The sequence below is a fragment of the Drosophila arizonae genome, chromosome 2 (genome assembly GCF_054131065.1).
Source record: "Drosophila arizonae isolate 15081-1271.41 chromosome 2, UAZ_ARI_1.0, whole genome shotgun sequence".
In the NCBI taxonomy this organism is placed as follows: Eukaryota; Metazoa; Arthropoda; class Insecta; order Diptera; family Drosophilidae; genus Drosophila; species Drosophila arizonae.
In genome coordinates, this window is record NC_142922.1 from 1,154,808 (window position 1) to 1,178,360 (window position 23,553).

At 45.0% G+C, this 23,553-nt stretch overlaps 7 protein-coding genes and 1 long non-coding RNA gene across 15 annotated transcripts in view; 2 read left to right on the top strand and 6 right to left on the bottom strand.

Annotated features, from left to right (window-relative positions):
* Positions 1–155: 155 nt before the first annotated feature.
* Positions 156–7,994, bottom strand: Nepl13 (Neprilysin-like 13). Of its 6 annotated transcripts, none has more exons than XM_089462077.1 (5): positions 4,230–7,994; positions 3,767–4,131; positions 3,034–3,131; positions 2,819–2,938; positions 156–2,752 (listed from the first exon to the last, which is right to left on the bottom strand). In XM_089462077.1, exon 1 carries the CDS (start codon positions 7,950–7,952, stop codon positions 5,661–5,663), a length of 2,292 nt encoding a protein of 763 aa, XP_089318203.1. In that variant the 5' UTR covers positions 7,953–7,994; the 3' UTR covers positions 156–2,752; positions 2,819–2,938; positions 3,034–3,131; positions 3,767–4,131; positions 4,230–5,660. The 6 variants fall into 6 exon arrangements, with proteins under 6 accessions (XP_089318203.1, XP_089318200.1, XP_089318202.1 ...); XM_089462074.1 differs by having other exon boundaries at positions 3,034–3,533; XM_089462076.1 differs by having other exon boundaries at positions 156–2,501; positions 2,558–2,752; positions 3,034–4,131.
* Positions 7,995–8,776: 782 nt separating this feature from the next.
* Nepl14 (Neprilysin-like 14) lies at positions 8,777–10,972 on the bottom strand. Its single transcript, XM_018017984.2, has one exon. It carries the CDS (start codon positions 10,922–10,924, stop codon positions 8,840–8,842), a length of 2,085 nt encoding a protein of 694 aa, XP_017873473.1. The 5' UTR covers positions 10,925–10,972; the 3' UTR covers positions 8,777–8,839.
* A 336-nt stretch (positions 10,973–11,308) lies between these two features.
* On the bottom strand, positions 11,309–14,381 carry Nepl15 (Neprilysin-like 15). The gene has a single exon (XM_018017986.2). The coding sequence runs from the start codon at positions 13,472–13,474 to the stop codon at positions 11,417–11,419; it is 2,058 nt and encodes a 685-aa protein (XP_017873475.1). The 5' UTR covers positions 13,475–14,381; the 3' UTR covers positions 11,309–11,416.
* Positions 14,382–14,411: 30 nt separating this feature from the next.
* Usp12-46 (Ubiquitin-specific protease 12/46) lies at positions 14,412–22,322 on the top strand. Of its 2 annotated transcripts, none has more exons than XM_018017987.2 (2): positions 14,412–14,550; positions 20,583–22,322. In XM_018017987.2, exon 2 carries the CDS (start codon positions 20,894–20,896, stop codon positions 22,148–22,150), a length of 1,257 nt encoding a protein of 418 aa, XP_017873476.1. In that variant the 5' UTR covers positions 14,412–14,550; positions 20,583–20,893; the 3' UTR covers positions 22,151–22,322. The 2 variants fall into 2 exon arrangements, with proteins under 2 accessions (XP_017873476.1, XP_089318206.1); XM_089462080.1 differs by lacking the exon at positions 14,412–14,550 and adding an exon at positions 19,224–20,491.
* The window catches only part of LOC108620934 (uncharacterized), a 31,519-nt gene continuing 22,377 nt past the window's right edge, over positions 14,412–23,553 (top strand). The window contains exon 1 of the mRNA XM_018017979.2: positions 14,412–14,550. The gene's annotated coding sequence lies outside the window, so the exon portion shown is untranslated. The remainder of the gene's footprint in view (positions 14,551–23,553) is intronic.
* Positions 14,873–15,642, bottom strand: LOC108620946 (uncharacterized). 2 transcript variants are annotated; one of them, XM_018017993.2, is made up of 3 exons: positions 15,496–15,642; positions 15,342–15,418; positions 14,873–15,282 (listed from the first exon to the last, which is right to left on the bottom strand). In XM_018017993.2, the coding sequence occupies exons 1-3, from the start codon at positions 15,511–15,513 to the stop codon at positions 15,006–15,008; spliced, it is 372 nt and encodes a 123-aa protein (XP_017873482.1). In that variant the 5' UTR covers positions 15,514–15,642; the 3' UTR covers positions 14,873–15,005. The 2 variants fall into 2 exon arrangements, with proteins under 2 accessions (XP_017873482.1, XP_089318208.1); XM_089462082.1 differs by having other exon boundaries at positions 15,342–15,440; positions 15,496–15,636.
* Positions 16,270–17,850, bottom strand: LOC108620944 (uncharacterized). Its single transcript, XM_018017992.2, has 3 exons — positions 17,660–17,850; positions 17,382–17,563; positions 16,270–16,992 (listed from the first exon to the last, which is right to left on the bottom strand). Exons 2-3 carry the CDS (start codon positions 17,391–17,393, stop codon positions 16,426–16,428), a joined length of 579 nt encoding a protein of 192 aa, XP_017873481.1. The 5' UTR covers positions 17,394–17,563; positions 17,660–17,850; the 3' UTR covers positions 16,270–16,425.
* On the bottom strand, positions 20,770–23,000 carry LOC149270168 (uncharacterized). The gene is made up of 2 exons (XR_016268553.1): positions 22,693–23,000; positions 20,770–22,632 (listed from the first exon to the last, which is right to left on the bottom strand). It is a non-coding gene; the product is annotated as an uncharacterized LOC149270168 (long non-coding RNA).

Here is a 23,553-nt window from a genome sequence, read left to right on the forward strand (position 1 = left end):
TTATCGCAGTCATGTCGGGGTGTACACACTGGCCGCGACGAAGTGAAGAGAAACCAACACCACATCGAAAGTTTGCGTATTAAATATATAAATTTTACACGACAAATTGCGGACGACATAAATTAATTGAACGACTTTTCTTTTTTGCGGTCGCCTTGTTCTACGTGTGGCATATAGTCAAATCGAAAACACGTCAAACGAATCAGGCGCGAGTGTACATTCATTCCATTGTCCATAATTTACATATGAATTTTGCAACAACAAAACATGAAACGAATCGAAGATTAAAGAGCAATCACAGTTGACATAACTGCAAACACACACTCACACACACACGCAGAAGTAACTATTCAAAAGTAAATTATCGAACAGCGGAAGACACACGTAAAGAGAAAAGAAAATACATGAGAAGCAACAAAATCAACACAAAAATCGAAATTTTTGGCAACGAAACGAAGCTTAAACGAAACGTTCCCACATTGGAAAACTGCAAGAGCGGATTGGAATTCGCAACAACAAAGTGGGAGAGGCGAAGGCGTTGGCGTTGCCTTTGCCTTTGCCATTAGCGTCAGCGCAGCAGCAACAACAGCCCGCCAGATGTTTGTCGAGATAGTTGCCTAATACAATTCAATGCAAAAGAGGTAATTTCATCCAATCAACCTGTAGGTGCAACTTTGTATGTGTGTGTATGTGTGAATTGCTCATACATATGGGTGTATGAATGTTTATTTGTGTGTGTGTGTTGATGTGCCGTGCTAATTAGTATACGGCTGTCTTTGGAGTTTTACTTTATATATTTTGTATTTAGCTATAAAAGAAACAAAAACAATTTCGTATTGGGCGTCTGCATCAATCATGTGTGTGTGTGTGTGTGTGATAGAAAGAGAGGGAACCAGGGGGGCTGCCACTGCTGTGATTTAATTTAATTCGCTGCCGCGTTTTGGTTGGCTTTGAGCTCAGCTTCCGTTCCGCTTTGATTCGTTTGTTCGCTTCTGGCAGCCGCTGTTTGATTTCTTTTGTGCTTTGGTGTCGCATTTGTTTTTATCACGTCTCTGTTTATCTTGTGTTTTCCATTTAACAGTATCTTGTCGACATTTTTTTCGAATCTCTTAAAAAAAATCATTTTCGAATTGTATTTTTCGCTCTCACGACTTTTACTATTTTTCGATATTGAAGATACAGTAAAAGCTGGCTTTATTGGACGGCTGTCTTATCTTATTGGCAGAGAGTGTGTAGAGTTTATTCAACTGTTATGCATGCAATATAAACATAAATAATATATTATGGATGGTTTTTCTTTTTTAATGCTACCCCAAACTCCATGCTCCAAAGAGATATTTTTATGGGCCTGCGCATTGAAAGTTTTTGAAATTTCAGTTGATAGGTTGGGGGTATTCCTTATATGTAGTACTCATTGATCAAACTACTTCGTTTGTTTACCTGCACAAATTGCCCATTTATAACGCTAATTATATAAGCATACATACATATACTACGAGACGATCTGCTCTGATATTTGGCTTCCCGGTGCGCTAACAGTAACTGTAGCTTATCAGGTAGCCCGACTGTGTGTCACACAGAATGTTCCAATTTCATTGTTTTATTGCATGCACTCCCACCCAACGGGTGACTAAGAACTCGCTCTCTCTCTTTCTTTCCGTCTCTCTGCCGTTGCTCTGCACTTACATATGCGATTATGTTGGTCAAGTTATGCGCCTGGAGAGCAGGCGACGTCGCTGCTTATGCTGCGGCAGCGCCACAGCGAGTTGTGGAGCGAGCGTGAGTGCGAGTGCGAGTGCGAGCGCGAACGCCTCGATGAGTTACAAAGCAGCGGCCCACAGCGACGGTTGCGCGTCGCCCGTTTATTGGGTTTGTTCGTTCGGACGGTCGTTGCGTTTATTCGATTATTTTCTTAGTTAAAAATAAAAACAAAAACAACAAGTTTATTGTTTAAACAAAGTGGTTGGTGTTCTTAACGTATAAATAACATTTTATTATTTGTTTGCGGCACGTATTGATTAATCAATGTGTGTGTATATACAGGGCACAAGGCGCGTTTCGTTGTATTCACCACACCCGCAGTGCCCCTCGCTCTATCCCACCATAACGCAACGTTTGCACTCTCTCTTTTTCGCTGTCTTTCGCTGTCTTTTGCTCTCTCCGAGCGTGTTGAGAATTTCGTTTCCAGTGCGTAGTGCATTTCAACATTAATGCTAATCTATGGCAAGTGCTCAAGGAAAAGTTCGTGTGTGGCAACTGATTAATTTGCAAGTGTTTAGTATGTATATTCTTTAAACACACATACATATATACGTATAAATGTAAAAGTATACGTATGCATATTATCGCACAGTTCTATAAAAACTACGTGCTGGAGCTTTATCGATTCGAGAGTCATGTGTATATAATTGAAACAATGGCCAAGTGTGTTGCAAAGTGTTATTCGTAACGGAGTTCATTTGATTACGTTATATACATTCTTTAAGTAAGTGTGCATGCAGCTGAAAATATAATTAATATGAATTCCGTTCTCTAAATGAATGTTTTTTCATACAACCCCGTGGCAGTGGCAAAAGGTTGAATTTGTTTTGAAAAATCGATTTTTCTCTTTATCAAATATGTATGCGCGCTCTCTGGAGCTCTCTCGCCGACGCTCTCTCTCTCTCTCTCGCTGTCTCTCTTTCGCACCTTGACATGAACCAGCTGTTCGTTCGGCTGGGGTTCAGCTATGTCGCAATAGCTTTGCTGCCACCTAACCGGATCGAAACGGTGTTAATTTCAGTTCAATGAATTAATTATGCTTAACTTCAATATTTACATTTTGTTTTTCTGTTTCTCACAGATTTTGATTGGCTTCATGTAATTATTTTTCCAAGTGTAAATATTTATGCAAATATCTAAGGCCAAATAGGAGTTTCGCATTCGTGTCCAAAATTTGCTGCTCGCATACGCAGATAGATACGAATAATTGAATAACAAAATAAATTTCTTTATTAATTGTTTGCCAAACTCGAATGTAAAGTGTTTTCATACTTGAATATCCAGGCCATATATGAAGAGTCTGTGAGTTGTCATCGACGCCTACACACGAGGTGGATGTGTGTACATACATATGTGTATGTTTGATTGCACTGTACAACAAAATATAATTTGATTTTTGTGATACATGAATAATTAGTGTTAGTGTTCCCAAGTTTATTTCTGTAGTTTTTCTGGATTAGGCTAGAATTGCAAAGTAAACTAAATTTACGCCGCCGGAAAACAATACGAACATCGCATAAGATCTTTGCAATCCCTGAACGAGTGGAAGACTCTTTAGAATCATGTCATGTCCCTTGATTTCTCCTACAAGAGTTCTTGTAGTCCAGTGTAAAGTATTCGTAACTCTAAAAGTATGTCCCATAACAGATAGCTCGTTTTGTTTAGTATTCCCGAAACTTTGTAGATAACGCTACTTGTTCATCATTTAGGATTAATGAACCCTGGTAGGAAACCCATTTGGCACTTGATCAGAGCTGCAACCAGAAGCGCCCCTGTCATTAGAAATAAATGTAAAACATTCTCGCATTGGGGTCAAAAATGTGTAAATCAAATAACGTATTATACATAATGCCAAGATAGCAAACTCAAGTGGCTGCGCTCGCCCCAACAGCGAGCACGAAGCAGACAAATATCACTCCGAGGAGGGATCATTGGGGTATCTATCTATGTGCAGAGGGGCTCTGGCTCTGTCGGAAACTGGGTCATCTGCTGCTGAGAAACTTACGCATGGGGTTTGTTTGATTTATTTGAGGGTTTGTCTACTTGATTTATCTGAAGAACCCGGGAGACTATTTTATTTCTGTTCCATGCACCTTTCGTATTGTTAGCTGAAAAAAGTGACTCAGGTGCTGTCACAGTCACTTGTTGGCATTTCCAGCTGCTTTTCAATAGATTTTCTCTGTAATATTGATGCAGCTGAAATTATTAAATGTCAACGGATATTATTTAACATTACGATTTCAAGTTATTGAATTTTTTCTTTGCTTTTTTTCTTGAGAAAACATTGCATATGGTGGTCGAGTCGACTTGATTCAATCTGCTCTTGTTTCCAGAATCCGTCCGAGGGAAGGAATGAAAGTCGATAACAAACTTCAAATGAATATAGATTAAAGAGTAAACAAATTCAATATATAGACACTGCAATACCCTAGCCTTATCGAACAGCTGTATCGATTGAAAGTACTTACCAGCCGAGCACTCTCGCTTCGAGTATTCTTTCTTTTCATATGATTCACGCAAGTTGTTATAAATAATTGGATTCCATATTGTTTATCCATTCGTAATTCAATACTGTGGCAACAGAGTTTTCTTTTCTGCTTTTGTTTTAGTGTAAGGAACTCAGATACGCTCACACACAGCTTTATTTAAAACATAAAACCAACCACATATATATTAATACATGTAACATAATATATTTCTATATTTTTATTAAATCGACTGTTCTAAATGACTTGCTCGATTAAAAGGTAAATTGATAAAGAACCGTTGCTCATATCAGAGAACGTTGCAAACTTGTTAAATTTGAGTAAGTCCGCTGCTTTCCCCCATATGTGTTTTTGTTCTCTTTTGTAATACAATCCATATTCAATCCTTTATAAGACGGAAGTACGTGAGTCACAAAAGAAGCAAAACGATTTCAATAGTCGCCATTCAAGTCATCGATTGTCAGTTGAAGGTCAACAACGACCTACATACGCAGTTTCGCTCCGACTACATAAGCACATGTGTGCCTGGTATATTTATATATCTGTCTTATATATAGAGAGATATATTGATACACATGCACATAGCTCAATATTGTTTTTTCTGCATCCATCTTGGCTGGCGGTGCGTGTTCAAGTGCTTAATTCTGCTTTGAAACCGAATCGCATGCTACGCTCAACTGCGCCTCCATCGACGTTGACATAGTTATATACACGTGTATATGTGTATTTATATATATGTGAACATCTATGTTGGCTATGTGTAAGACCCATCGCTTTTCTTGTCACACCCTAAAAATTTATTAGATTTATGTTGAAGAAGTCTCTTCGTATTTGCTGACATAAATATTGAGTTATGAAATAAAATTTCGATATATTCCCATAGATCATTTCCACTAGATATACTTCACGCCTCACCTATCTTATTTGTAAAATCTATCTTGTGAAAATAAGAAGATAAACTATAAATACTTATGGAATCTTGAGATACGGATTAAATATGCTGTTGTCTAAAGTGGGAGTATATTGGCTTTGCATAAATATTTCTCTTCATATATATGAAGACAAGCTAGAGCTTGGACTAAATTAGATCAAGAAGCCAGCGTATCCAAGTCCCAACAATCAGAAAATATTCGCATTCGTAGAAGTATTTGTAGTTGCCTTTGAGTCTGGGACGAGTATTTCGCAGTCGGTTCTTATTTGCTCCATACTCATTTCCGGTTACACCCTAAAAAATTCATTAATTTCAAGTAAAAGACAAACTCAATTAGCCTAAACATCTGTGTATTTGTTGTATACTCTATTAACTAGATATAATGAGCATGAATGGATTATATTATATTCGATATTATTGCCTAGCAGAGACTTTGTACACTCGACACTCCAGTTTCAACTGCAACTATCTGGAGTTAAGCTTTAGAATATCAAGCATTTATTGCCGCTGTTCATGTTGGTGCCCAGAGGGCAATTGAACTCCTTGCCGAATTCCTCCGAGTTGCTCAGTGGCCCATTGACATCCCAGCGCTGTGGCGTGTGCTGGAGGAGCGGCATGGCCTCTGAGGGGGGCTCCTCGTTCTGCTTGGCCCAGCAGCGCAGCTGGGCGAAGTAGATGAAGAATAGCTGAGTGTTGGTGAAGTTCAGTTCGGGCAGTGTTTCGCGTATGAGCAAAGGAACCATCTTGGAGTCTATCTGTTCCAACCAGCTCAAGTACGCATTGAAGGCCACGTTGAGAGCTCCAGTCTCGGCTATGATTTCCCTCAGTCTCGTGGCGTTGCGGAATTCGCTGGGCTGATCCGACAAGTAGTTGCTGTACTGAGCTCGCTGGCATTCGGTGACATTGCGATAGCCAGACATGGTTAGTTCGTTCCAGGGCGCCGTCGCTTGCGGATGCCTGTTCCAGCCCTCGTCATCGAAGGCCTGCAGCAGTGCCGCGGCCAGGCGTTGCCCCAGCAGGGCATACCTCAAGGCCTTCGGGTAGTAGTGACTGTAGTAGGGCGCCTGCATGAGGCCCCAGCCGACGAGCACCGCGTGCTGGCGCGGCTCCAGCGCCGCTCGCACCTCGAAGGCGTTGAGCGAGTTCTCCGTCATCTGCCCGAAGTCGTTGCCGCGCAGCTGATTCAGATACTCGCGTGAATTGTAGCGCAGCGTCGTCTCCAGCTTGTGCCAGTAGTCCTCGTTCTTCTGGAAGTGCAGGCCCGCTAGGTCGACGCCCTGATAGTCCGGGAACTGTGTGTGGTACTGGGCTAGTCGGGTGCGGGCGGTGCGCCGGTCGCTGTCGTCCAGCCACTCGACCCGGAGCTGCTGATCGAAGGCCTTGACAAGGTCACTGAACACATCCTCCATGTCGTGCTGCACGTCGTCGCGCTGCACGTGCCTCTGGTACATGTCGCCCAGCACCTGGGGGAAGAGTCGCTGCATGACGCGCACGCATTGGCGGGGACGCATCATCGCCTGCTCCTCGGGCGGCTGGTTGAGCTCGAACAGAGCTCGGTACAGAATGTAGCTCGAAATGGTCACCTGGTTGTTGCTCTTCGCCGTGCGCGCCAGGTGGGCCAGGTAGCTGGGCGAGCGCAGGTAGACGTAGTCCGGATAACCGGTCTCCACAATGCTCTCCACGAAGAGCTTAAAGTCCAGCCAGGTGCCCATTTTGGTGGTCAGCTCGATCAGCTTCATGCGCGGGTACTGCGGACTGCCGCCAGGCTGCTGCTGACGCAGTCGCTCCTGCCCGACGCGCGACCGTCCGCTGTAGACGGGCGGGAACTCCGGACTGCTGGCCTCCACTGGAGGCAGCGTCTCCTGCTCGCGCATGCGCTTGCACAGCTCGAACTCGAAGCGAATGATGTCGCCGCCGAAGCGCGCCGCCTCGCCGCTCTCCATTTCGAACCAATCCCGCATGTTGTCCGCCACCTGCTGCTGGATCTGCTCGTAGACCTCGTCGCGCACGTTCGCCTGCCGCGTGGCGAGTGCGTTGCAGTGCTCCGCCGGAATGATGGTCAGCTGAGGCTCGCCCAGGTAGACACTTTTGCCGCTCATCTGCTGCAGATTGAGATCGATATCGAATCCGATCAGTATGTCCAGCCCATAGTTGCGCCGCAGCGATGCGAGCATTTGCAGCCAGTGGTAGTCGTGTTTCCAATGGGAGTTCGCCACATTCCGCAGTCCGCCGTGCTCCCGCAGGACCTTCATCAGGAATTGGCGGCGCTCCGCCGCATTGGCCTCCACGGCCACGCAGGAGTCGTAGAAGCTGCGCACCTTCCGCACATTCGCAGCGCTCACCGGACTCAGGTCGTTGGCCGACAGCGGAAGAGTCAGCAGCTGCTGCAGTTGCTCCACAATGCGGGTCTCCATCAAGTGCTGCGCCGTTATCAGCTCACCTTCGCGCAGCTGACGCGTGTGATAACGGCCCCAGTTGCCGCAGGCATACTCGTAGAAGTCGGCGCAGGGATCTGAGCTCAGGTTCATATACTTGAGCATGTCTCTGGACATGCTCTGGCGTATTCTCTGCTCCTGGCGACTGTCCACAATGCTGTTGCTGTTGCTGTGGCTATTGCTGTGGCCGTGCCCGTGAATGTGCATGGCAGCAGCAGCAGCGCCGCCACGATTCGTGTTGATGTTGTTGTACCTGTACGTGGGTCCAGCTGCAAAAGCTGCCCCGAACAGCTGAAGCAGGCAGAGCGTAAAAATCTGTGCAAATCGTGTAGTTCTCATTTTAGCGTTCTAGAATCAACTGAGCCAGCTCCAGCTCTGTTTGATGGATTGATAAGCATTGCTTAGTCGTATAAATTTTCCGCTCATGAACTTGACGAATTGGGGTCAAGTGTGCGCTCAATGTACTCCCGTTCTGGTTCCTGGGGTTATCGCCAAAGAGACGAGCACTTCGAAAGCCAAAGAGAAGCAAACAAACGTCGACCTCGCACGTCGCTGGCTCTCAATGAATGTAACTGTTATCGAAAGCAAGAATCAGGTCTATCGTTTGTTGGGGCGGCTTGTGCGTTCGTCAGTCGTTCTTGGATACTTAGTGCATTAAAAAGTTTGTTATTTGCTTTAGATAAATTATGCCAGATTAAATTAATCGATAAATATCGATATCAGCAAAGCTTGAAGAGCCTTAAAGCTAGAGATATCATATTAGAAATGTGTATGATTTGGTTTTGAATACAAAGATAATTCATAAGACATTTTGATGAACAATTAATTACAAATATCGATAAATATCGATAGCTTGAAGAATATTTCAATTGCAGAAATCCAATGTGTTAATATTAATTATGAATGGATAAAACCTTCATTTTCTACATATGCTCTGAATCAACCGAAATATTAAAGATTAGAGATTCAAGTCAATCGTGTAGAATCCAAGTTCAGCTAGACTATTTCTCATGTTGTGGGAAGGCCAAGCGCAAGCGCTGATAATGCATATAGAAGAAACCTAGGACAGATTGTAACAACAGCTCAATGCAGAGTTCAGGGTATTTACTAGTCGAGCACTTCCTGTTGCTTGCTAAATGGGTATTGATGGAAAATCATGGGAATTTGAGTGGGTAGAAAATACTTTATTGAAGGCGCATTTATAAAGGTATATCAGCTAAGCTAGCTCAGTAGATGACACACTTGTCGAATGGATTCATTGCGGATCCAGGTGGGCAGTGGAATTCACGTGCGAATTCGGCCGAGTTGCGCAACGGTCCATTCACTGCCAAGCGGGTCCAGCTGTGCGTCTGCCTGGCGCTGTACGTGAGCGTGGGCCATAGCTGGGGCCACGGCTGGCGCTGCTCCCTGTCCCTGGGCTGGCAGTGCTGCTGGGCAAAGGAGAGGAAGAAGAGCGCCGTGTTGGAGTAGTTGAGGCCAGGCAGAGTCTCCTTGGAGAGCCGGACGAAGTCGTTGTTGGGCGCCTGCAGACTCAGCCAGTTGAGGTAGGCATTGAAGGCGATATTTAAGGCGGCGCTGTCATTTATCAGCTGCTTCGTTGCGGTCTCGTTGCGCTGCAGGTACTCCTCGACCTGGCGAGCGAAGCATTCACTGCGGTTGTGATACCTCCAGGCGGTCAGTCTGTCCCAGTTGTCGTGCTCGAGCAAGCCCGCCGACCAGTGCAGCTCATCGAAGGCGGAGACCAGCGGACGGGCTAGGCCAACGCCCAGCGTGCCGTAGCGCTGGGCGTGGCCGTAGCGCTCGTCGTACTCCGGGGGCTGCAGCAGCGCCCAGCCCATTTCCAGACGCCGCTGCAGCGGCCGATAGACCACGCGTGTCTCGTACGCCTCAACTGGATCAGTGGGCAGGGGCAGGTTCTCTTCGGCCTCCCGCTTCTGCTGCTGCAGCTGCACTTGCTCCATGAGCTGTCGCAGATTGTGCCAGTAGTTGTGGCGCTCGAGCTGAAGCTTCAGTATCAGCGGCTGCTCATAGCTGGGCATTGACAGCTGCAGTAGACTCAGCTTGCGCTGGGCGATGCGTCGACTGCCCTCCTCCAGCCACTCGGCGCTGACGCTATGCTTGAGTGATTCCTTCAGGTGGTCGTAGAGCTGCAGCAGCTGCTGTTGCTTCGACTCCTCCAGGGCGTAGCGCGCCTCATAGAGCTCGCCCAGCGCTCTGGGCAGCAGTTGCCTAACTCTGTCCAAGCAGAGGGCCGGCCTGTGCTCCGGCGTGTCCCCGAGCGGAAATGTCAAAGCGGCGACTGCCCGGTACATTATGTAATTGGCTATTTGAGTGCCGTTGCGTGTGCCCAGCGTGCGCCGCAGCTGACGATAATAGCTCGGCGCTGCCATGTAGACGGGTCTGAAGACCGTTTGCTCATAGACGTTCGTCACGTAGGTCTCGAAATCCAGGCCGTACAGCTGCCCCAGTTCCGCCAGAGTCTTGCGCGTGAAGTTCGTCGAGTACAGATGCAGCTCAGCATCCCATGGCTCGAGGCCTTGCATCCCGTCGCATAGCTCGAGCTCGAAGCGAATTATCTCGGCTGCCAATCGAGCCGACTCCTCATTGCCCATGGCCAGCCAGGTGCGCAGCTGCTCCGTCACCAGGCGCTCGAGCTCCCCATAGGCCGCATCGAGTCTATTGAGACGGCGCTTGCTGCACAGCTCGCTGGGTATCAGAGTCGAGGGCTCGCTGAGGTAGATGCTGTTCTCCTGCACGCTGGCGTAATTGTAGCTAACACGCAGTCCAATCAAGATGTCCATGCCGTAGTGCCGTCTTAATTTTCCAGCTACCTGCGCCCAATTATAGTCCCGATTATACGCGCTCCACTTGGCGCCTGGCACCGCCGGAAAGCCGCCATTCTGCTGTATGAACTCGCTGAGGAAGACCTGCTGCTGGCTGCGCTGCGCCTCGGCAATCAGGCACGATTGATAAAACTCCTTGGCCTGGCGCACCAGCCCACTGTCCTTGCGGTGCACGGACTCCTCCAGCAGGCGCTGCAGCTCCGCACTGATGCGATGCTCGACCCTCAGCTGCGGCGTCGTCTCTGTCTCCCAATTGCCGCAGGCGTACTCGTAAAAGTCTGTGCAGGGATTGGCGCGCAGATTGATTTGGCGACGCATCTCTTGCGCCTTGCTCTGGCGCACCGTCTCCTCCGTCTGATAGACCCGCTGAAAGCCAACGCTATCCTCGCCAGGTGCTTGACCAGCTGCAGCAAGCAGCAGCATCAGCGCCAGCGCGAGCAGAACCGTTGTATAGCCAGACTCTAACATGCTGCTGCATCTTTGAGTTGCTCTCAACTACTACCGTCAACGCTCGCCGCAGAGCTCGGCCTCAAACAGAGTCTGATAAGAGCGCCGTAGTTCATGCCGAGGTTATCATGGAGAGAGGGAGAGGAAACACGACGAGATGTGCTGAGCGAGAGGCAACAATAGTCTGAGCAGACTAAGAAATAGATACCCTGCATTACTTGACTTGTGTTAGGCATTGCTATAAGAAGGAATCAGGTCTATAGCTTTTAGAGTTTACGAGATATCTTGTCTGAGAAAGTGAGAGAGAGAGAGAGAGAGAGAGAGAGAGAGAGAGAGAGAGAGAGACGATCAGGTTGGCAAACATCTTCAATATGCCCTCTCTTCCCTATAAAATCAAGAAGAGTCTAAAATGTGCATAGTTTTATTGGAATTTTAGTACATATATATATTAATATGTGGACGTATGTGTGCGTGTGTGTGTGTGTATAGAAAAATGATGTCTGGGCAAACATTTTAATAGAGTGCGCATTTGAAGCGAGCGTTGAGCTTATCGCTTTTGGAGCAGCTGAAGGCTTGTGCAAACTGCTCAGAGTTGGAAAGAGCCGTATTTACGCGGAACGGCTCTGGTAGCTCCTCGTAGAGCTCCACGGACTCGGGATAGTCGGAGCAGTAAAGCTGAGCATAGGCCAAGAAGAAGAGCTCGTTCTCTGTGTGGTCGAGCAGGGGCAGGCGTTCGCGTTGATAAGTCGCCGATGTTTCAGCCGAGTTCCTCAGCCACTTGGAGTAGGCGCGATAGGCGATGCTTAGGGCGCCGTTATCGGCCACGATTCGACTGAGCAGTCCCTTGTCCTGGACGGGCTTGTCTCTGAACTGGACAAAGACGGCGTATTGCTCCTGGAAGCACTGGGCGCGACGTAAGTAGGAAGTCTCCGAGGTGAGGTCCCACCAGTTGTTGCGATAGCCGTGTCGGTCGTAGCGCCGACCCACGTCGTCGAAGCCGTGGAGCATTTGGCGGGCCAGCAGCACACCGATGGTGCCGTACTTGAGGGCGTTCGGGTAGACGGGATCCCAGAAGAAGCGGGCCTGCAGGAAGGTGATTGGGATCTGCATCTTGTTGGTGGTCAGCTCGTAGTGCGGCACCTTGTACACCTTGTCCGTCAGCCGCGGCTCCTCGACGAGTTTCGCCAGATGGCGCTGGGTGCGCCATTGCAGAACCTTGACCAGGTTCGCATAGAACTGATCCTGGTGCAGATTCAAGCCGTGCATTTGTCGTATCAGCTGGGTGTCGTCGTGGTTGCGGAATTGCAGCTCCAGGGCCTCCAGCTTGGCAATGGCCTTCTGCCGGGTCTCGAGCGTGAGCCAGTGGAGATCGGTGGATGCCTGCAGATCCTCGCGGAAGACGCGCTTGATGTCCGCCCAGGTGGACTGCAGCTCGTTGATCATCTGCATGTTGTTGAAGTTGCGATGGAAGAGGCTCTCCAGGTGCTGCGGGAAGTACTGGCGCACCAGCTGCACACACCAGATGCCCGGCTGAGCGTTGAGCGGCACGCGTGCCTGATCGAGCGTGTCCAGGGCACGCCAGATCGTGTAGTTGGCCAGGTGGAGCTTTGGCGTGTTTCGTATCACATCCACGAGGTTGGACATGTAGTCCTCCGGCGTCTCGTACAGATCCACGTAGAGGGTGTCGTTGTAGATCATCTGCAAGTAGCGGCTCACGTCCACGTAGCTGCCGTAGGCCGCCTTCATCTCGGCCGCTGTGCGGAGACGCGTTGTCTGCTCCAGCGTGAGCGCGGGATTGTGGGGCAAGCCCTTGGCCAGCTGCTGCTCAATCTGCAGCACCTGGGCGGCGACCTCGTGCTGCCAGCGCTCCGATTGCTGTGGGAAGTAGCCCTCGAGCTTCTGGCGAATGGCCTCCTCGTAGCGCTCGCGTGCCTCGTGGAAGGCCGCATCAAGGTATTGACGGCGTTGGCCCAGGGGCAGCTGGGGCGCGCCGATCTTGAGCCGATGCATGTTCTCCTCCTTGTAGTCGAGCACCACGTCCAGGCCAATGAATATATCGACGCCCAGGCGCCGCTTGAGCATGGCCACCGCCTGCAGCCAATCGTACTCGTAGTAGTACCACGACGGCACTCGAATCTCTGGCCAGCCGCCTCGGAAGTCGGTCACCTGCAGCAGAGCCTCCAGCGCCGAGCGCGTGTCGTTCGCCTGGGCGTGGCAGGAGACGTAGAATCGCTTCAGCACGCGATCGGCGCTGCTGTCGGCACTCGTCTTGCTGCTCTTCAGCATGTCCGCGCTCTTGCGCACGAACAGCTCCTGCAGCTCCTCGAGGTAGTTCGTCTTCTTGTTGTGCAGCCGTGCGGGATGCAGGCGCGGCCAATTGCCGCAGGCGAAGTTGTAGAAGTTCTCGCACGGCCTCGGCTCGCCCGTGCTCAGGTAGGCCTTGATGTGCGCTGCCTTGGCCAGGCGCAGTATGTCCGTGGTGTAGTTGTTCGCCGCAGGATACGCCCCGGTAGTACTCCAGGCCAGCGTCAAGAGCGCCACGCCCACCAGCAGCTGCTTGCTAAGATCCATTCTCGTATTGCTGATGCGCTCCGTTTAGTTGCTGATAGAAAACTAAGCTCGAATTGAGCTTTGCGTCGATTTTTGACTTGGGGCGGCGGCGACAACTGCTTATCGTCGACCGCCTCGCTAGCCTCGCCAGCCTCTCTTACCTCGTCAGTCTCGTCAGTTTGCTCGCTTGATTAATTAATTAGCTTTATTAACCGTTGCAACAAATTTTTTGCTCTCCATTTTAATAACCCCGCTGACCCAATTCAATTCGCTGTTCCTCTCTCACTCTCACTTGATCGGGCCGGGCAGCATCACTGTTTTTGTTTGTTTATTATTTTTGTTCGTAGGCTCTCGCGCACTTGACCCACAAGGTAGTATGTGGTGTATACCCTGTAAACATTGAAAAAGTGCAAATGGAGTAAATTGATTTGGTCGAGGGAACGAAACATCTTTAAATTCTTAGTTTAGTTCTCTCGATTTATGTTCGACTATTCAATATGTAATCTCGTTTTCTTATTGATAGAAAACGCGATATTAGATTCCTGTCAGGGATATTTTATGTTCTCGATTTTGGACATCCATCTGAATACATAAAGTCCAGGCTGATTGCAAGGACAGCCTTGACTGAGACTTAGGGTATCTGGTAGTCGGGTATATTCGCTTAGAGCACTCTCACTTGCTTTGCTTTTCTTGTTTTCATAATTTTGCATTGCCTCTCGCTTTTAGTTCCAATGATTCTATGACTTTCTCAGTTGCTTTGCCCTGGCCAAGGCTGGGATCGTTTTACATACGAGCGAGCACCGAGAAATTGTGAATGAGTGAATAATGAAAATTTGTGTTTTCCTCATTTAAGCTATTTGTTTATCTACTATTTACGTCTAATTAATGTATCCCTTATTTACAATTTCGGTTGTCTCTTTGCAGGAAAAACAATAGATTTATTCTTCTCAAATTTCTGTAACACTTTCAACGACCGGCCTCTCTAATTGAAGCAGCCTCTGGTAGCTCATTCGGAATTGCCTTAAAAGTGTTTGACTAGAAATTGTTACGAGCATTGTGTGAAGGGCAACGCAGCAATAAGAGAAACTTCACAAACGGTAAGAAAATAATTGTACTATATGAATATCGTATACGATATGTGAATGTCGCTTAAGTTATTACTATATTGTTGACAAAGTATGCAAATCATTTCATGGTGTGCGCAATTCCGCCTACGATATATGAATATCGTATACGATATATGCAAATTGGTATATGCAAATTGGCAAATTAATCCGCTTATTATAGATGGGTACTGTTATCCTATATGTACATCTATATGTGATATGTAAATATGATTATATAAATGCGATACATGAATATCATTTACGATACATGCAGATCGTTTACGATATTCATTTAGAAAGTAAGATTTTCCACTACTGTAAAACATGCTCAGTCTGTTGAGCTGGTTTATTTGAATAAATAATTCTAATCTTCCGACATTAGTTGTTCGTATATTGTAACTCCCTGCTCCCATTTATAGACAATTGTGTAATACATTCAATTGCCGTTAGCCCACGATCACTTTTAGTGTTACGCCGTTGAGCTGGGGGTCCAGTACAGCTGGCTGGATGCTTATGTTGTGGGTGACATGATAGCCGCTATCGTCGGCTGTGTAGAAGGCTGTCTCCGTATAGACGCTGTTGGGTGAGTTTTCATCCTTGCCATTCAGCAGGACACTCGAGGTGTGTTTGCCTGTTATAATCAAATCGGGCTTGACTTCTGTTTTATTGTTGTTTGGAGTGCTTAGCACCGTTTCATTGCGTTCAGTGTTCTGCTCACGTATGCTAAAAATGCCAATAGAGAATTCCTTTATTTCATTTACTAAAAGCTTAACTAAACTTACTGAAATTCGTAAAATACTTTAGTCGCGGCATGATTATGCTTGATGTACCCGCAAAGCAACAGCAAGAAGCACAATAACTGCGAAATATTCATATTCGAACTTATTTCACAATTCGATTCACGATTCGATTCACAATTCACAATTGCATACTCACTGCGATTCCCTTCAACATTCTAGTTGAAGCTCTTACAATGCACTAAACGTGTCTGAAAATGTTTATCCATATTTGATATATGCCGAGCAATATATCTACTGATCGTGATTCCATATAGTAATGCAAACTAGTTGGACCGGTTGCAATTGAGACACTCGGAATCAGAAATTATTGAATGAGCTAGCCATTCCGCACTGTTTATTCCACGGTTTTATCACATAAACAAGTTGTCTAACTTAAGCTAATGTACTGTTGCTCGCTCAGAAGGGTAAAGGGGTATATTGATTGTGATGCAGTTTGTGTGAGGTCTAGCTTCAGATGTTTGAGAATGCCCATGGCAAATGGGGAATTACTATATCTAGAGCCAAACACAATTGAGCTTTGAATGATATATTCTGGAATAGAACTGCCTGATAAGCGTAACACCCTTAAATGTAGAATAATCTGATTCCAGATTCTAGTTCCTAGAGTGACTATATATTGAAAGAGTTTTGGGAAATAGAGAAGAAAGTTGTATTTATTATAGTTATACTGGCATAAATCTCTATCAATTTCATAAATGTAACTATATTTTTTAACATAAACTAGCATTTTGCAGTCGCTTATGCCCGTCTGCCTTAGTCCCACCTGTTCTGTGTTGGTGTTGAGAGCTCGATTTTCCGATTGCATTGAGCGAGAGTCAAGATTGACACTAATAACTATTTTGATTACCAACAGCAACAGCAACACCAATAGCGGCGCAATTTAAATACTGAGGGGAAAATCACGTAGACATTTGGAAAAGTTTTCACTTTAATACTATATAGACTTATATTAAGTACATTCTGATATAATTGATGTAAGCTCTTAGATAATTCCCATTCCAAATGCAGCTAATTGGCATATGTAATTGACTTTATCTGATTAAAGAGATTATTATTGTGAATGAACTTAGCCGACACGTGTTAGAATTTTTAGGAGCGTAACACTCAATCTGGGCTCAATTCCAAGCGGTGTCATATCAGTTGTTGTTGTTGATGCGGAACTGGACTTCAAGGTTTCCACTGCTGTCTTGCTTTGACTGGATTTGCCGTTATTCAACACTGTTGCAGCGCTGATCTTCGGGCTGGCGCTGGTCATAGAAGACTTGGCTTCTATGGGCTCCATAAGGGTATTTCTTGCAGTTGATGCATCCTCATCAATCCGTTGTTGAATCGTAATCGTTGGGAAAATTGTTGAGGACTTGGCTTTTACTGGGCTTGTTGTTGTTGTATCCTTATCGTTTTCTTGTTGAGCCCTGGCCATTACGCTGGGGCTTATTGTTGCAGAGTTTGGTATTAAGGGTTCCACTGTTCTCTCCTTATCAACTGCCATATCCTCAGAAATATCCATATGAACTCCAATTTTCGACTTATTCTTTGCGTCAGATGTGATCGAGCGATCTTCTGTTGCACTGTTGAAGGGGCGTGCCTCTATTGCCACCGATCCCAATCCGAACAACACAATCGTATAGAAAATCTGGAAAAGTCATAAATAAATCGAATATAAGTATGCCTTAGAGCCCTGCATGGGTATACGTGCTTGCGGTCGCCTTCCAAATATACTGATATTTGCAAGTGTTTGAGCATCGCAAGCATTGCTGCAAAACGAAACGAATGGTACTCAGAGTCGCCAAGAATTCTGTTTTACTTTACTTTTTACGCTTTGAGCGGAGTAAAACAAGAACCTAGACAAACGAAACGAAAAATCAGGCTAGAATTGGCTAATTAATTGGCCATGATTAATGATATTATGGTTTTAAATGTCAATTTTCACTACCAAAACACGAGTGTCTCGGCTAGCGTTTTAAATGCATTCGTGCAGGCCTCTAGTATGCGCTATAGTTGATTAAACAGTTTAATACTTACAGCTGGCTGCATTGTTGCTGGTGAACTGTTCGTTCGATTCACAGCTCAGTAAGTTTTATAGTCTTCGATGCTTCGTTAGCAATTCATAGAAATACCCATTGAAATCGAACAAGTTCGACGTTGGGCGTGACAGATCCAAAACAGTTCAATAGTCGAATGGAGTTTCGGGAAAAAATCCAGACCTAATTAGGTGAGTTGCCGATGTGTTTAGGGAGAGTTTAGTAGAGTGTAGGGAAAATAAATAAATTGAAAAACTTGGTACTCTATGCGGAAAATACCTAGATAAATGTGGAAATGTCTCTGATACTAAATTGGCTTTGTGTTAGTCTTTAAAGATATTTTATTATATTTTTTGGCCAGCCGCTCCAGCATTTGCTCTTGCCAAAAAAAAAAAAAAAAACAAAATACATTTGTAGTACAACTTTCATCTAAAGTTTCTCAAAATTTCTATTTTTCAGCGAGTTATAATCCAGGGCTCCCCTGGAACAAGTGTAAATTTGAACATGAAGCATGATATGTTGTGAAGAATTTTTGGAGATGAGCTAAACTTGATATTATAGGAACTATTTGAGAAGAGGGTATATACGAATAAGTGCGATGAATTCCCGAATTTTGAATCTCAGACTGGCAGGCAACAACAATCAAGCAGTAAAACAATTATGACTTAATATACGTTTTCAGGGTATAATGGTTCTCTGAAAAAGTATGTAACGGGCAGAAGGAATCATCGCAGACCCCATAAAGTTTATATATTCTTGATCAGTGTGACGAGCTGAGTCGATATAGCCTTGTCCGTCTGTCCGTCCGTCCGTCCGCCTGTATGAGTGCCTCGAATTCGGCATGCATACTCGTGTGCACCATAAGCAGTACAAGCTTCTCATATTCTTTCGATAACTCATCCGATAACTTGCCCCTTTGCCCCCAATTTGCAATATTATATGGACTTGTATTAAGTACATTTTGATTTAATTGATGTAAGCTCTTAGATAGTTCCCGTTCGAAATGCAGCTAATGGACATAAGTAATCGGTTTTATCAAATTAAAAGATTATCATTGTGAATGAGCTTAGCCTGATAGAACTTTTAAGGTCATTTCACCAATTCTGGGCTCATCTCCAAGCGCAAACATGAATTTGAATCCCAAAACATGAATTTGAATCTCAGACTGGCAGGCAACAACAATCAAGCAGCAAAACAATTATGATTTAATGTACGCTTTCAACATGTTAGAGACTTGATTTTAATTAGTTGAAGATCAATAAACTTTGATGGCTAATATAATCTAAATGTATGCCTTTGCGTCACTTGATCAGTTGAATTTCATCAAGCCTGAATGGGAGTAGCTCTCAACCGACTGGGAATTTCGTTGGGCAAATGAGGAAAGTGTCGGAAATGGGTTTCGCCCCCGCTGAGAAGATGGAAATGCAGGCTTATGGCTGATTGTTCATTTAATTAAAGAATATTTGAGTCAAATTAAAAAACACTGTAATTTGGTTTTATGTAATTTATTTAAAACTTATTTTGTGGCATCATATTTAGTCATTAATAATATGAACTTAAAATTTTAAAAGCGAACTTTTAATTTATCACTATTTGGTTTGATCAGTATCAGTTAAAATAACATGGATAAACTTAAGAATATTTTTAGCAAATAAACATATTTGCTTTTCTTTTCTTTTTGGTATTTAAGCTAGTATCTTTAGTAGTTTTCCGGATAGATGGTTTACTGTCTCGGCTGGACACCGTTCATAATTGTAATCGATGCCTTTATAAGTCAAGAATATGTTTAACAAACATATTTTGCTGAGCTTAAGCCAGAATTTTTAGTAGTTTTCCGGATAGATGGTTTACTGTCTCGGCTGGATACCGATCGTAATTGCCGTTGATTTCTTTCTGGAGTACAGCATAAATTTGGCTGTTGGCGAGAGTTAAGGAAGTTTGCTCCAATGCGATGAAGTTCTGAAGATCTGTTGGAGAAAAGTCTCTACTAGTTGTGGCTTGTGTTGTTGGTCCTTGCGGAAATTTTAGCTGATGCTTGGCTGGGGGATTTCGTTGAAGCTTAGCGTTTAGCTTGTCACTTGTGTCTCTGGTACTTTGTTGACTTGCTATTAGTTGTGGATTGATTTGAAGAGATGATCGTACGTTGACTTTTATAGTCGCGTCTAGGTGTCGAGTGCATTGCCCACGGCACACGACACGTAGCCAGATGTAAGATCGGCGCACGTCAGTGATTCGTGTTGCAGTCGCTCGGAAATTTCCCAGAGCACTTCCAACGGTTCTCGACACAAAAGAAAAGTCACCGGCTCCAGCCGTTAACTGTCATTAAAAATAATACTATTTCAGTACATTTAGTCATCCAAGAGCGACTTTTAATAGATCCAATATCACATGCAAAGTGTATCGATTATCTATTGGCCATGACTCACGGTTTTATAATGCAACTAAATGTATAAAGAGAGCATTTAATATGAATATTTTCTTATGGGCTGAACCCTATCAAAATGGTCAAACAGAAAGAGAGGAGAGTCAAATCCTATAAACGAAATATATTCCCAGTCAGGACAAGTAGCTGAGCCTCTCTGTCTGATCCATTTGAATTCACTGTTCTCTTGACTTAAAACAAGAATATCGATAAATATCGATTTTTCGGCTTTGCTTCTGAGGCATAGTTTGAACACATAGAGACGACATCAAGTCTAAGAGGAAAACTCATTTGGACATTGATTAAAAATCAGTCCCGATGAGAGCGATATGTTAACAATAATTTTCTTATTACATTTTACGTATACTTTTTTTTTTTATTTTAACATACATACATATAAAATTCTGCCATAAATTTGAATATATTTTGACAACTAACAGAAAAATCTATGAAAATTCTAAAAACTTGCAAATACAAATTGAAAAAATTGTAAATGAAATGTTTGAAAATATATTTTTGAGAGGGGATTTTTGCGTAGAGAATATTGCATATCCAAAATTTTCTTTTATATTTCCCGTTTTAGTTATTAAAACTACTTTTTTTTGTATTAGTTACAAAATCTTAGTTTTAAATGTCGATGAGCAACAACAAAGCAAATGAAACGAAAGGAAGGAGCAAGTGAAAGCAAAGTAGACCTTAAATATTTTTATTATTTTTGTTGTTTGTGTTTATGCGAAAGAAACTCACGTGATTCCCCTCTTCAAAATTATTTATTTTCAGACGAAAAAAATAAAATATAAAGAAAAAGTAAATAGAAAAGTGTTTTGCGCGGCTGGCAGGAAAAAAAGACCTCTATAGACAAGTCGAGTCGAGCTGAATAGGCTCAATAGAGAGAGATACAGAGAAAGAGAGAGAGAGAGACAGAGAGAAAAAGAGAAAGATAACAATAACACATTTTCGATAACGATAGCGATAACCGATTAATGCCACCTATCGACTTATCGAATCGGCTAACCAAACGAGAAAACGCGTAAGCATACACAGTGTGGGGTTTTCTGTACCGCTGTGCCGCGGCAGCGCCATTAGCTACCATGGGCGCCAACGTATCGCAGCTGGAGCGTGAGATCGGCTCCGAACTGTTCCCGCCCAACGAGCACTATTTCGGGCTGGTTAACTTCGGGAACACATGCTATAGCAACTCGGTGCTGCAGGCGCTCTACTTCTGCAAGCCGTTCCGCGAGAAGGTGCTCGAGTACAAGGCCAAGAACAAGAGGCCCAAGGAAACGCTGCTCTCCTGCCTGGCGGACCTCTTCTATAGCATTGCCACGCAGAAGAAGAAGGTCGGCTCGATAGCGCCGAAGAAGTTCATCACGCGGCTGCGCAAGGAGAAGGAGGAGTTCGACAACTATATGCAGCAGGATGCCCATGAGTTTCTCAACTTTCTGATCAACCACATCAATGAAATAATCCTGGCCGAACGCAACAGTGGCAAGACACCGGCTGCCGGGTCGTCGGGTGTGCCGGTCCTGGCCGGCGGCGCAGCTCCGGGCAATGGGAATGCGGCGAACGCGAAGTCCAGCTCGAACTCCAATTCATCCAATTCCACATCGACTTCCACGTCAAACGGGAATTGCAGCAACTCGACGGGCTCGCTGAGCGTTCTGGACGGCAGTGGCAGCGTCACAGCGACCACAACTCCAATAGGTCAGACGAATGGAGCCAACACGGAGCCCACCTGGGTGCACGAGATCTTTCAGGGGATCCTCACGTCGGAGACGCGCTGCCTGAACTGCGAGACCGTGAGCAGCAAGGACGAGAACTTCTTCGATCTGCAGGTGGACGTGGACCAGAACACGTCGATCACGCATTGCTTGCGCTGCTTCAGCAACACGGAAACCCTTTGCTCGGACAACAAGTTCAAGTGCGACAACTGCTGTAGCTACCAGGAGGCGCAGAAGCGAATGCGCGTCAAGAAGCTGCCCATGATACTGGCCCTGCACCTGAAGCGCTTCAAGTACATGGAGCAATTCAATCGGCATATCAAGGTGTCGCATCGGGTGGTCTTTCCGCTTGAGTTGCGGCTGTTCAACACCTCGGACGACGCTGTCAATCCGGATAGGCTCTACGATCTGACCGCAGTCGTCATACACTGCGGCTCGGGCCCGAATCGTGGCCATTACATAAGCATTGTCAAGAGTCACGGGCTTTGGCTGCTCTTCGATGACGACATGGTTGACAAAATCGAGGCTTCGACCATTGAGGACTTCTACGGCCTCACCTCGGACATACACAAGTCCTCCGAAACGGGCTATATATTGTTCTATCAGTCGCGCGACTGCGCTGCTTAGATAAACTCGAAGTTTAAGTAAACGTTTTGTTTTTGGTTTAAGTAAAAAGTTTTCTAAGCTCCATTTATATTGTATTACTGTATACTCTCCTAGCCTATATCAAGGCGGGATTCTATGTTCATTCATTTTATATTAATAACAACAATAATAAACATTGATAATCTCTAGCGAGCATTTCGTCTTTGCTTTTGCGGTAGGTCAGTGTTGCCTAGGGGCGTGTCTGAATATGCATATATCTAGCTCTCCATATATTATATTCCATTCGTAGTGGATCATGAGATTTCCCATGCAACCTGCTAATTACTAAATGATCGCCACGCTTCGCATTTCCATGGAACTCGCCTCTTCTTCTTCTGTATTGCGCTTGGCTCGCGCTCAGTTGGCCAAGTGGCGACAGCTAATGCAATTCCAATCTTGGCTTAGTCACAGCTGTCATGGGCGCCCACGAGCCATGCAGCTGGCTTTTGTCTAGGGAATCAAAACTACGTCAGATCGTTAAGTCTATTGATTTGCATCGATACTATGATTACAGTTAATATTACCATAAGCCACGTGATCGTTCATGCTTCCGTGAAGGTAGTCAGCTTCTTGCCATAATATGTAACTGTTTGTATGAAATTGTGGATTTATTTTTAGTCATGTTTACTAGATACTCTGTAGTATATAATTTATGATATAATAATACATGATAGCTAATGCCATCAACTATCTGAAACTGGGGAAAAGGGAGCTGAATAACAATAAAGTATGGTTAAAATGTATGCAAGAGGCGGAGGGAAGGGTGATCGAGCCAATATGATATATATATGATATATATATATGTATATTAAAGTATGAAGTTCAACTTGCCCAGTTCCTCGAACTACACTGAGTCTTTATGATTAGTTTTACTCAGTATTGATTGATTTTAGTTGCGAATCACATGATATTCAAGCAATGTATACAAAATGTGATCCTCTGCTGGCGATGATCAAGTGTAAAGTCTCCCGGTATCTGCTTATTTCACAACGCTGTTCAATATTCAATATCATCAACTGAACTATGATAGGAGAGAGATAGATCATCTGCCTCTGGATACATGGATGACTTTGATATATATTTTCGGCTTTAATGCTTTAGGGCATCTCTTAGTCGGGCTCACTTTTACTTTTTGAGCCTGTCAAGTGCTTAACAAGCGATTATTGTTTATGTGAAAACACTTTGACTTATTCGAAAAAGAAAAAACTCCATTAGCCACAGTCAGCTGAGTGGAGTTTGGAGTTAACCAATTTGTTGTCGCTTGTTTTGTGGCTGGAGGTCTTGGAGACTTGTCAATTATTGTATCTTAAGTACGATCTTCAATCTTCATTTCGTTTGATGACGCTGGCCAAAGTGAAAACTACGGGTGAGTGCCAAAAACCGGT